General features: G+C 38.8%; 1 protein-coding gene across 1 annotated transcript; it reads left to right on the top strand.

Annotated features, from left to right (window-relative positions):
* The first annotated feature begins 269 nt into the window (after positions 1-269).
* Positions 270-12,201, top strand: LOC130844187 (protein LSM14 homolog A-like). The gene is given in 3 exon segments (XM_057720398.1): positions 270-446; positions 10,073-10,584; positions 10,586-12,201. Coding segments are annotated over 3 exon segments (1,518 nt in total). The 3' UTR covers positions 11,415-12,201.
* The last annotated feature ends 1,416 nt before the right edge of the window (positions 12,202-13,617 follow it).

Genomic DNA, 13,617 nt, shown 5'->3' with positions numbered 1-13,617 from the left:
GGCAAGCTGCAATTTCACTCACCCCTGACACTGATGGCACAGGTTCTGGTTCCTAGCTGGATTCAATTCTACCGACCCACTTGAAAAAACAATCCAGTGATGTCTGGGTAGAAGCTCTTTTTTTCTCATCAAAGGTGACATGGTAGCACTGGACTGCGTTCTGAACAGCTGTTGCAACCTTCATGCACTGTGATACGTTCAGGTCCTGTGCCTCAAAAACTAACAATGCCTCCTCAAATAAAGAAAATCCCCTTGTCATTTCCTGCATCATGAATCTTCAGTTCTTCAGCCACTTCTTCTTCTCCTTGTCTCTCCTCGTCTTTTCTTGGCACTTGGCGCTGCTTAGCAGTACCAGCTACATCACCGCTGCTTTTACGTTTGCTTCTGGATATCCTGGGCTTGAAATAAAAGACATTGCACTACTGCACTCTATACAGTACTGCACAGTAAAGTACACAAAAGCACAATCACTTGTAAAGGATGCACGCAGGTGACAATGTATGCCAGACGTGAACTACATGACTGGACATGCAAATCCATGTTGGCAACTTGAAGGTTCATATGTAAGGGACTTACTGTAGAAAATTCTTTCATGAGGGCTAGGCAACAGCAGATAGCCCACCTTTCCCAGGGAGTCTGACTGCACAAAGGGCCTATGGAAGCAGAGCAAATAGGTACATTCACCAGAAAAGCCTTGCTGACCTGGGCTGTGTTCCCCAGAGGATGGGGCCCCACTTACTTTTACATCATTAGCCCGCTTAGGATGGACTGAGGTTGCTTCCAATTTGAAAATGACCTTGGCTTCCAATGCAGGAGGCATGGGTTCGATCCCTGGATGGGGAACTATGATCCCTCATGCTGCGGAACATGGCCAGAAAAAAAAAAGGGGGGAATAGTTTCAGAGACTTCCCTGGTGGTCCAATACAGGGGGCACAAGTTTGAGCCTCGATCCAGGAACTATGCCACATGGCTCAACCAAAAAAAAAAAAAAAATGGAAAAGAAAAAGAAAATGACCTTGGATCACAAACTGAGGTTTTTATTTTTTATTTTTTAAAATATTTACTTATTTTTGGCTGCATCGGGTCTTAGTTGAGGCACATAGGATCTTTGTTGCGGCATGCAGGACCCTTCGTTGTGGCATGTGGGCTTCTCTCTAGTTGTGGCTCGAGTGCTCAGTAGTTGCAGTGCATGGACTTAGTCGCCCCTCAGCATGTGTGATCTTAGTTCCCCAACCTGCACGCCCTGTGCTGGAAGGCGGATTCTTAATGATTGGACCACCAGGGAAGTCCCTCAAGCTGAGGTTTTTAATTTGTTTATACCGACTATGAAGCATCCTGAGGTTTGATTAATAAGTCATCTACATAGAGAAGTAAATTTATTTTTAACAAAAATGGTCCTTGGCATGACTCTACTATTTATACTGTTGCAGTGAGTTTATTCTGCAAACCAGTTTTCTAACACACTCAATCTCAGGATTGCTTGGCAGCCCCTTAAACCCAGCAATTAAATTGCCTGGCAAATTAATACGGAAGACATAAACTAAGTAAATTATGAATATGTGATAACTTTCATCCTTTCAAAGTAATGAAGTCACTGAAAAAGTATTTTTCTGTATTTTCCAAATTATTACACTACAAGCAAAAACTTAATATTTAAAGTTTAACAAGAATTAGGGCTAAGGCATCGTAGGGAGTCAAATGTTTATCATGTATATATACTTCTTTTTGTAAAAGATCTGTGAAAACTATTGTAACTCTCTTAGAAGAGCTGAAGAATAGGTAACATAACATGCATTGAGTTGCTGTGTACTATAATTAAAGATAGTGGTATGCTGGTAAATGGTTAACAACCAGTTCTATTGTGTTGGGGTCTTTTTTTTTTTTTTTTTTTGCATGTTAACCAATACTAATTTTTTTCAGCTCTTTATTGGAGTATAATTGCTTTACACTGCTGTGCCAGTTTCTGCTGTACAACAAAGTGAATCAGCTGCATTTATACATACATCCCCACATCCCCTTGTGTGTTTGTTGTGGGGGGATCTTGATTTGCAGCATTTGCCAATTTCTCTCATGTAAATACTCCCACTACAGCCAATTACAAGCTATCAATTTGAAATTACTAAATGTGCAGTTGAGAAGAAATGCCCAGTAGCACATCATTATCCAGTATTTTCACCATACATACATAATAGATAGATGTAAATAACTTTATGGGCATAGCACAATAAAATGTAGCACAATAATTGGGAAATGATGTTTGAGAATTTATTACCTTTGTTTTTAGCATAACTTATTTTAATCTAAGTTTATGTGATTTAATAATCACTGTGTTGGGACTTCCTAGGTGGTGCAGTGGTTAAGAAGCTGCCTGCCAATGCAGGGGACACAGGTTCAATCCCTGCTCCAGGAAGGTCCCACATGCCACAGAGCAACTAAGCCCCTGTGCCATAACTACTGAGCCTGTGCTCTAGAGCCTGTGAGCCACAACTATTGAGCCCATGTGCCACAACTACTGAAGCCCATGCGCCTAGAGCCCACGCTCCGCAACAAGAGAAGCCACCTCAATGAGGAGCCTACGCACCACAATGAAGAGAAGCCCCCTCAATGAGGAGCCTAAGCACCACAATGAAGAGAAGCCCCCGCTCACTGCAACTAGAAAAAGCCCGTGTGCAGCAACAAAGACCCAATGCAGCCAAAAAATAAATAAATAAATAAATAAAATTTATTTTTAAAAAATCAGTGTGTTTAACAATAGGCTGGCAAAATTCCTAAAACTTTGTTGCAGCTTACCACTGATTAGGCTTCACTCTAGTTAATGTCTCCAAACTGGTACAACAATTAGTAAATGACATGAGCATGATTATATTGTATAGACATTCCCATACACTTAAGACCTGCACATAAGAAAGAATTACAAAATTCTCCTTTAAGGTAACTGATTGGTAAAGTACAAGGGTGAGTCAAAAATTATCCACACTCTGGCTGTAGAATCTCACCCTCGTACATATACAATTCAATAAGAGCAATGTTAATAGACTGTTCTGCAGATAGAGGACTTAATTTTTGGAATTTACCCCTTAGTCCAGCCAGATCAGATAGAGCATTGTAACAGAGAATTTCTGGATTCTTAACAAAGTCATGTAGCAGGCCTGAGAAAACTCCAGTATCATTCCCACTCTGTCTAGTTAGTGAGTGAGACACAAGGTAGGAAAGGAAAAGGGGGGGAAACAGAGACTCCCAAAGGATCCCTTCCACAATTAATTATGCAAATCACAAGTAAATTAGACACTAAAAATTTAAGATTGATTGAAAGGCTTGCTCAAATTGCTTTAACTGTGATTCATAAACCAATCACGCAAATTCATGTGTTAGGTTGTGTAAAAGGAAAAAAAAATTAGAGAGATGTAGAATGGAATAAGATTACCTTAATTTAAATGTAAAAGACATGGTTGCTGATGTATGAGTCTCTTACACTGTTAGCACTAGCCCATCAGATGTTAACAAAATCTGATATGCAACAGTTTTACATATCCCCTTGTGGGAGAAAGATCAACTTGTGATCTGCTTTATAAATCAGCTACAGTGTTAGAGTTAGGCTACTGTAGCTAAATGGCTTTTAGATATGCTTCCTGTTTTAAGCTACCATATTTACAAATGAAAGCTTTTTCAAACCACGGCTTTTAATATAATTTGCATATTTAGTAATACATTGATTAAAATTAAACACGGATTATTGCAATTTATTTCAGAAACAGATGGGATGCATTAAGTGAAAAGCCAGAGCTTTTAAATAGAACAGACTCACTGGCTGACTACTGATGAATGATGAATACAAAAGCTTTGTAAATTGGCAAAAAGGGAAAAAAGCCGTTTGTGCCCATTTCCTTTCAAGGCTTTCCTGACAAGCGATTCCATGAAATCAGTAATCAAGTTAATTTAAAATGAATAATGTATATCAAAGGTATGCATCAGCTTAATGGGAGTAGATTTCTCAAAAGAAAAAAAGAATGCTTCCACAAACTTAGAATCTTCCTCATCTGCAGTTCTTGTGTCTTCAGGTTTTCCTAATTAAATATGGATTTGATAGGGTTCACCAGCAGATGGCATTCTTCCATTACATACACTCTTGCTGGACTGCTTTGATTTTACAGTTTCACAAAACTTCACCAGCTAGTGTAAATTAATCATGAATTCACTCAATGGTAGAGTTGGTTGGGCCCAATAACTTGTTTCTAAAATGGCATATTCTCAAAATAGTCTTGGTCACTGTGAACCTGATTCGATTATAGAGAATATTTCATTTTTTTCTCTGTTCTCTGTATCCATTGCTTTGTTGAATATCCTTCACAAAAGCTAATTTGTTAAGATAATGTATATATCTCTAATGTTAGCCCCTTGTCAGTTATTTCATCAAAGGTAGAAGAACTAAGTTTTTGCCTTGCCCCACCCCCACAGCTGTGGATATAATTCAATCAGATCACATTAATATGCTAGTTCCATTATGAAACTAATTTTTGCATATAAGCTTTTCATTTTTGTAAAGCATAGGCATTTTCCAAGTTAATTTAGCAAAATTCGGCTTAGTTTGCTTGGCTATCCAGTTCTTATTAACCTAGGCAATTATTTCTCAGAATGCCATAAAAGAAAACCCATCAAGTAGGTAAAGGATTTATAATTTAATTTTAAAACATTTTTCCTCTTGGATTTTTTTTTTGAGTTAGAGGTGAAAAGGGAATCTGACCTATAACACTTAAAAAATGTTTATGTTATTCAAAATCTCCACGGGACAGTACAGAAATCCTATTAATATGTAGACTCAAATTCAGTTGAACTGGGTTGCTGAAGGTAAAGTTGTACTAAAGTCAGACTAGTCCTAATATTTCCTATCTAATATAAATGCTAATTATAAATTCTCAGAATAAGTAAAACTGGGTAATTTAACACAAAAATTGCTCCTCTCACACAGGATCAATGGCACATATTTCAAGAAAGCAAATGAAAATACTTTTATATAAAGTTTCTGATGATAGCAAAAACAAAAAAGAATTTTTTCATCAAAACCCTGATTACAGTAATACCATGCTGGGGAGGTTTTACTTTGTTTTATTTTAAAATGTAAACTATTACCAAAAATTACCTCCAGCTTTTTCAAAGTTTGATTAAATACTCAAAAGTACTTAAAAGGTCAGTTCCCAGTCTCACTGCTATGGATTACTCTAACATGAAGTCTCTGTCACCTATTGTGAGTTGTGAAAATCCCCCTGTATCCAATGTGTTTTGTTTGGATTGAGATGGCATGCAGTTGATGGCTGTGACCTTCATGGTGGCTTAGATCCCTGGCTGGCACTGATTTTTGATTTAGTGCCGATCTGCTGCGCTTGTCACAGGCTGCAAGGTGCTTTCCATGCACTAATGGAACAGCTCAAGGGCAGAGGGGCCCTGTAAACGTCTATCTCTCACCAACCATGGACTAAATAGAGAAGTGAGTTTTCTACATGTGAATGACAGACTCTGAGATTACATGCAAGAGGTAATGCAAAGTTTTAAAACCTGCTCTGACTTTACAGAATAACAAGCATTTGCAAAGTGCAAAGTCTAAGGTTATTGTGCCTGCTAATGAATATGTATCTGCACTGTTAAAATGGAATATTTAACACAAATACTGATAATATATCTTCATTTGGTGGCAGGGAACTAACAATCAGTTGATGTGTCCTCTGGTTCAACTATAGTTGCTAATAAATTCTGCTACTTAGTGATGTCTTCAACAGGAAATTGCATATGTCCAAATTTTTTCCTTCTAAGAAAACACAAAATGATATGATAATTGTTATAGGAAAAAATAATTTAGAGATAAAATATAACATCTTGGCCTTTGTGTCTTTTTGCCTAGGCATCTTGACCACTGAAGGCTGTTTCGGATATGCAGTTTAAAACACACACACACACACACACACACACACACGTGTGAATTTTTGTCTTCTAAACCTACATGTTACTTGCTCTGGCTTAGGTGAGAGTAATTCATGCCAAGCGGCTAGTAAACACATTAGTAGTACATCTATAAGATAACCAAACCCTAGTCATCCTTCAAGACTCAGCTCAAATAAGCAATTCCTGATTCTCCCAAGAAGTAATTTCTCCTTCCTTGAACTTCTTACTGATATTTGATTTGTGTGTTTTTTTACCGTTATTATTGCTCTTTACCTTGTATAATATTCCCTCATTTCCTGCAAAAGACAGCAAGTACCACTTCTATTTTATTTTTATAACCATCACTTTACCTAGCCCTGTGACTGACATAAGTGCTCAGTATGTTTTTGCTGAATGAGTGAATGAATGAATGATAAATACATGACTACAACATGGTAGCAGCCTCTAGTTTGATGAAATTTTAAAGCTATCAGACTTTATCATTAACATTATTGCCTGGCTAACTTCCTAAAACTCCACTTCTTCAATCACCACACATAGGTGAATGGCCCCTCTAAATTTGGAGTTTCTAATTTCTGATTCTGACTCCCATCAGCAAAACCACATGCTAGACTTCATTCTCATCTAAGACAGATCTACAGCTAAGCTCACCAAAACAATACTCTTCTACACATACTATTCAGATCCCTTATATGTATAATATCCTGAGATTCCTTCACCTGACCACATGGTAATTCAAATGATATAAACTCCACCCATTTCTGACAAATCTTTGAAACCATCCCATGATAAACTGCCTTCTCAGTATATTCAGCTACCTTCCCTGAAACTTTGATACATTAAGTCACCAATTCTTTATTGACTGCCTACTATGCACCAGGCACTAAAAGTTAAGATAAAGTGCTGTGCACCCTCAGGAGGTACTGGGCAGTGCGCCACGGAATACCTGAAGTCACTAGAAAAAGTGGTACATCTTACTGGATAGGGAAATTAAGTAATTTAAAACATTACTTTTATACTAAACAGAGATAAAGTAAGGAAGAGAATGCAAAATTTACATGAATTTTTAAACCATAAGAATTCAAAAAGTTCACTTTCAGTAGACTGCTTCTGATGCCCCGGGATATTCACATTTCTTCTGCCATTCAAGACAATGTAGTTGAAATTTTTCAATAAATTGTATGAAAGAACACATATTTTAGAATAAGGAAGTCTTGATTAGAATCCCAATTACTCCTCTTTCTAATTATGTTTCACTGGGTGAGTTAGTCAATCGCTATGTACCTAACTGTTCTAATCTATAAAATGTGCATAGTAACTCCTTCTGGGGCAATTATAAAGATTAAATATGTTAAACAAGTTAATACAAGAAAAGTGCAAAGACAGCATCTACTATGTGGTAACTGATATTTTTCTCCTTCCCACTTCCTCCCTTTAGGAACTTTACTCACCCCCTAATAGAGACCTATGAGATTCTCATGTTCTTACTTCACAAATCTGCCCCTTCAAATCCTTGCACTTGAACCACTGGACAACCAATAATTTAACCATCAAACTGCATTCTTTCACAATAAATTCATATTCTGTGTACAGAACAGCCCATTAAGACTTCGTGGATACTGTTCAGATGACCTACATAGTTTTGTCCCTCCTTTTTAAACTTCCAAAAGCATCCAGTTCAATCATCTCACATTCTAAATGGCCTAAGTTCTTTGCCTCCCTTGCTAGCTGAAATCATTTTACTGCCTCTCTCTCCAGTGGATAAGAATCATACCACGGTTCCACTCTTAGCACTCATCTCTCCTCTTTCTACATTTACTCCCCATACCATTGATTCTAATGGCTTCAACCACCAACACCATGTCAGTGACCTCAAAATCTGTCTCCAGTCCTGACCTTTGATTTGCGCTCCAGTCTTCAGATTATACCTGGTTCCAGGATAATGCACTGTTAAACGAACTGCCATCTACTCAAGCTCAACTGGCTCACGACTTATCTCGGCATGCCTTCTTTCAAACTACCCTTCTTCCTCAGAGTAGAAACTGAAGTAATCTTTGAGTTTTCTCTCTTTTTTAATCCTCTATAACTAATCTATCACCAGTTTCTTTCTTTTTTAAGACATCACTCCCATCTGAATAGTTCTTTCAACTCCAACTGCCATGACTCTAGTCCAGGCCCTCACGCCCAGAGGGTGTCTACATAAAACTCAGATTTAGATGAGGAAATAAACACAGGGAGGTTAAATAACTTACCACCCTTACACAGTTCACAAGTGGAAGACCTGGAATTCAAACCTTGGTAGTCTTTCCAAAGCTTAAGTTCTTAACCAACACATCACAGAATCACAGAATGTTAGCATCAGAAGGGGCTTTAGTGGCCAACTAGCTCATCTGCCTAGTATTAAGAAGGTATTTTTCTATTTACTAATTTCAATGTTTGTTTATTTAAAGGAGCCTGTTCTCTATTCACTTTCCTGTATGTCCTTTAGGTCTCTTTGGGTCTCTTTATTGACACTACATAACTCTTTGGATGACTCTGTATACATACTAGTACATACATACCTAACAAAAGGTACATACATATGTAACAAAATCTACGACAAATAAAAATCCCCAATGAATCAAACTGTCCATTTTGAAAGGGCATTAAAGCAGGTCAAGACACATATTTCATCAGAGGATTAGAAACATTTCCTAAGAAAGGGATTCGTTAAATCAGCATGTTGGGGTTTTGTGTGTGAATGTATTTAGTTGGCAGTGGGGTGGGGGACACAGGGGCTAAAAGAATATGCTTTTGAAAGTAGACATCAAAATTTGTTTATGTCAGGGTAATAAGTGACTTGCTTTCTATCCTGTTTATATGTTGTGTACTTCTTCTGACACACAGACCTGCTATTCCTCAGGGTGCGTGAACTGACTGCAAGCAAAGTCTGTGCACGTGTTTAGGCGTGGGGGTCTGGTATTTCCTGACAGTCAGCATGATCTGAGGGGCACCAGAAGTCACTAGAATTAAATGGCACTCCACGTGATAGAATAAGACACTCTGTCAGCTCATGTCAATGGGGGAAAAATAAGTTCCAGCATTCAGAGGACAGTCCAATATGGTAGCACATGAACCAGATTTCACATTTTGGGCCAGACACATTGAAAATTTGAGTCCTATTAAAATGCTAAAAACAAATGAGGTAGAGAGAGTCCACTGCTCTATTCACATCAATACTGGCTTCTGAGTACTTACCGGTGGCTCTACTAGAACAAGTAATAAGCAGCTCTACATTGTTCATGCTTTGAAGTTTTAGAACAGCATGAGTAATTGAAATCCACAGATAATATCAAAATTTAATTTTAGTCAAAGTATTAAGTCATCTCCCCCTCAATGAAGCTTTTCTAGTAGCTAACAAACAACGTAACTGACTGGATTGCATTTTAGCTTTTAGTCTTTTCTGTACACCTTCTAGAGTTCTTGGGTAGGTGTTATCGAGCCACTGGAAAAGAGATTTGCACTCCTTCCTTGTCCACTATGATCAGTTAACTACTGTCTGTGCATTTGCCAGACGGCTGGCTGATGCTGGGATTCAATCAGGACTATGACTTTTCATCTTCACAAAGCTACTTGACCCATAAACATGGCAACATTGCAGAATTAGTGTAAACCTCTCATTCCAAATAGCAGTACAAATATTTCATGAATTGAACTATTATTAATCACTTACAAGTGACATCTTTATAGACTAATTATGTACTAAAGTTAATGTGATACAGATACCCAAAATCATCTATCAAAAAACAAAAAAATTAAAGCTTGGAACTACTGCTATTCTGAATCACCTAAGAATCTTGTTTTAAAAAAAAGATTTCCGGGCTTCCTAGGTGGCGCAGTGGTTAAGAATCCGCCTGCCAATGCAGAGGTCACGGGTTCGATCCCAGCTCCAGGAAGATCCCACATGCCGCGGAGCCCGTGTGCCACATAAATAAATAAATAAATAAATAAATAAAAATAAAAAAAAAATTAAAAAAAAAAAAAAAAGATTTCCTCTTTCCGGGCCCCGGCGTCGCGGGCCAGGCCGGGCCGCGGCCTCTCCCGGGCTCCCAGGCTTTCGCCCGAAGGTCCGCGCCTTCAATCCGGGGACTAAGGACAGGGAGCGGAGCGGGGCGGGGGGGGGGGGGGGGGGGACGGCCCTGAAGTCCGAGAACGGGCCGAAGAATACGGAGTTCGGTCCTTTGGTACGGAAGACAGACCAACAGATCGTCCAATACCACCTCGAGATGAAGTCTTTGAATACATTATATTCCGTGGGAGTGATATTAAAGACCTCACTGTTTGTGAGCCACCAAAACCACAATGTTCTTTGCCTCAGGACCCAGCTATTGTTCAGTCTTCACTAGGCTCATCTACTTCTTCATTCCAGTCAGTGGGCGCCTATGGACCTTTTGGCAGGATGCCAATGTACAGTCAATTCAGTCCAAGCTCATTAGTTGGGCAGCAGTTTGGGGCTGTTGGTGTTGCTGGAAGCTCCTTGACATCCTTTGGAACGGAAGCATCAAACAGCAGTACCCTATCCCAAAGTAGTGCAGTTGGTTCTGCCTTTACACAGGATACAAGATCTCTAAAAACACAGTTATCTCAGGGTCATTCAAGCCCTCAGTTAGACTCTGAGAAAAAGCCCAACCATGGAACAAGCAGTACAGACCGCCTCGGCCCACTTACCTGCTCCAGCACCTGTTGGGAGAAGGAGCCCTGTACCACCCAGGCCTTTACCATCTACCAGCCAAAAAGCAATAGAGAATCAAGAGCACAGGCGAGCTGAGGTACACAAAGTGTCAAGACCAGAAAATGAGCAACTCAGAAATGACAGCAAGAGACAAATAGTTCCAGGTGCTCCTTCAGCTCCAAGGAGAGGGCGTGGGGGTCATCGAGGTGGCAGGGGAAGATTTGGTATTCGACGAGATGGTCCAATGAAATTTGAGAAAGATTTTGACTTTGAAAGTGCAAATGCACAATTTAACAAGGAAGAAATAGACAGAGAGTTTCATAATAAACTTAAATTGAAGGAAGATAAACTTGAGAAACAGGAGAAGCCTGTAAATGGTGAAGATAAAGGAGACTCAGGAGTTGATACCCAAAACAGTGAAGGAAATGCAGATGAAGAAGATCCACTTGGACCTAACTGCTATTATGACAAAACTAAATCCTTCTTTGATAATATTTCTTGTGATGATAATAGAGAACGGAGACCAACCTGGGCTGAAGAAAGAAGATTAAATGCAGAAACATTTGGAATCCCGCTTCGTCCAAACCGTGGCCGTGGAGGGTACAGAGGTAGAGGAGGTCTTGGTTTCCGTGGTGGCCGAGGACGTGGTAGTGGCCGAGGTGGTACCTTTACCACTCCTCGAGGATTTCGTGGTGGATTCAGAGGAGGTCGTGGGGGCAGGGAGTTTGCAGATTTTGAATATAGGAAAGACAACAAAGTTGCTGCATAGTCTGCAAAGAAGTCTTTGAAAATAGATGGATTTCTGGCTCTTCGTGGTCCTGAGAATTGGTTTCAGTCTTTGAGAAGAATGAAAAAGTGAATTTGCTGTATATTTGTCACCAGCACTGGGTTTTTGTTTGTTTGTTTTTCTGCTTAATTTCAAAGATACAATACAGTTAATTTTGGGGGTGGGAGGGAAGGCTCATCTTAAGAAGTGAGCACTAAATATATTTGGAATAGCAGAAGGTTAAGTAATTTCTTATGTATAGTTAAACTAAAGCAGTACTCCACTGAAACTTATAAGTATTTTTTCATCACTGAAAGGATTTTTCTTATCACTAAATTGTATTTGGCAATTATTGCAAGTTGCCTGCAGATAGGGCCGTGATACTGTGTTTTGAGCCACAGAAGGTTGTGTGTGTGTGTGTGTGTGTGTGTGTGTGTGTGTGTGTGTGTGTGTACCTGTCTGTCTGTCTGTATCTTTCTTTGTTTTTCTTTCTTTCTTTTTTTGGAAATCCTGTAATATCCCTTTTGAGGTGGCTTATTTCGTCAATTAATTAGGGTGCTGGATGGTAGAGAATTTTGTCAGTCAACTATGTACACACAGTAAATACTGTTTCTTAGGCAAAGGTAACTTTTTTATATAGTTGTAAAATTCCATTATATCCCATTGCCAAAGAAACATTAAGAACTTTGTATAGCTGTATAAAAAGCAACTAATTTTTTAAAGAATAAACATTTTAAAGTCAGCAAACATACTGTGTCCTTGCAGAAGTTGATGCACTGAGGAGCAGAGCTTTGGGTGGGTCTTTTTTTCATAGCTTTTCAGGCTTAAGATTGTTGGGTTTTTTTTTTTTTTTTTAATGTTTGGAACATAAACGAAGATTTGATACATTCTTTCATTATCTAAAAAGGATAAACTACTCATGCTCATTGTAAGAACTTTATTTTGTAGCAAATGGCATATCACAGGATTTATCTACATAATAGGTATTTTCAGTATACAAATGTAAATAATCATAGATAAGAATGTACTTAGCTGTATTTTCAAATAAGTACCCCCTCCTTTTTTAAGACAATAAAACTAGGTGTCAATTAACCTGTTAAAAAAAAAAAAAAAAAAGATTCCCCAAGTTTCCCTTCCCAAAAAGATTCCTGTCTGACACAACAGATTTGGGCCCAAGAATCTACATTTTAATAAGTACCTCCACCCTCCTCACCCCTACTCCCACCCTAGTGATTTAGGTATGGAGGGTCCATGGACCACATTTTGAAAACCACTGCATAGGACATAAAAAAAGAGCTGATTCCATAAGCAAGAGATCTTTTTTTGGTTGTTCTTCTGGTCCTACAAGCCCCAAGTGAGCTGAGTTTAGATCAGCTATGCTCACTTACAGACCATGTTAAAGATCCAATACACACTTCTTCTAAAGCAGGAGGTGATAAAAAGTATTCACTTACTGGGTGTATAAAGGTTTAAGGTGTAGCCTCAAGGGCTGCTTAAGGGCAACATCAGGCTTACAGATAATGAAATGTACAAGACAGTGATACTGTCCAGCCAGAATATGATTCTGCCATGCTTTGATCCAGGCAGAAAAAGCAGCGACTGAGGCCAAACCATGACAAGGGCTATTTTTGCCTGACATTGAAGAATTTATTCAAGAACAGTTCCCCTTTGTGCCAGGATTTCCACGTACAGCTGCAAAGGTTGCTTAGTCCTTGGTTTGCCTGCTGTTTAAGCTTTCTTAAATGTTGAAAACAAAGCTAGTCACTCTTCCCAGAATTATGGACTCATATGATAACTCTGCTAGCTACGGACAAAACTTCTGGCCCCTATTTCCTCTGGTCCATTTACTTTGAAGAGCGGTCACTTGGTAGTAACTGTAAACTCAAATAACAACTCCTTGCACTGGTACTATGATTTGGGGGAGAAGATGATTTCCCCTAACATTCGCACAGTTCACAGGGGTGTTTGTGAGAATTAAACAATATAATACCTATGAACACATTCTGTATACTCTCAGATGCCATGAAAACACTAGAAATTATTAAACAGTATGTAGCAGAAAGGATTCAAACTGTAAACGTTCAATAAGGAAGGTTACTCTAATACAGAAGTCAATCAACAGACTATGCTCTCCTAGAAAAGCTCCTCTTTGTATGTTTGGCTTCCCCACACCTAATATGGGAATACAAACAGTATATGTTACATG

This window comes from Hippopotamus amphibius, chromosome 1, assembly GCF_030028045.1.
Source record: "Hippopotamus amphibius kiboko isolate mHipAmp2 chromosome 1, mHipAmp2.hap2, whole genome shotgun sequence".
Classification (NCBI taxonomy): Eukaryota; Metazoa; Chordata; class Mammalia; order Artiodactyla; family Hippopotamidae; genus Hippopotamus; species Hippopotamus amphibius.
Note: the sequence above shows the minus strand (reverse complement) of the source record. Positions and strands in the feature narration are given on the sequence as shown.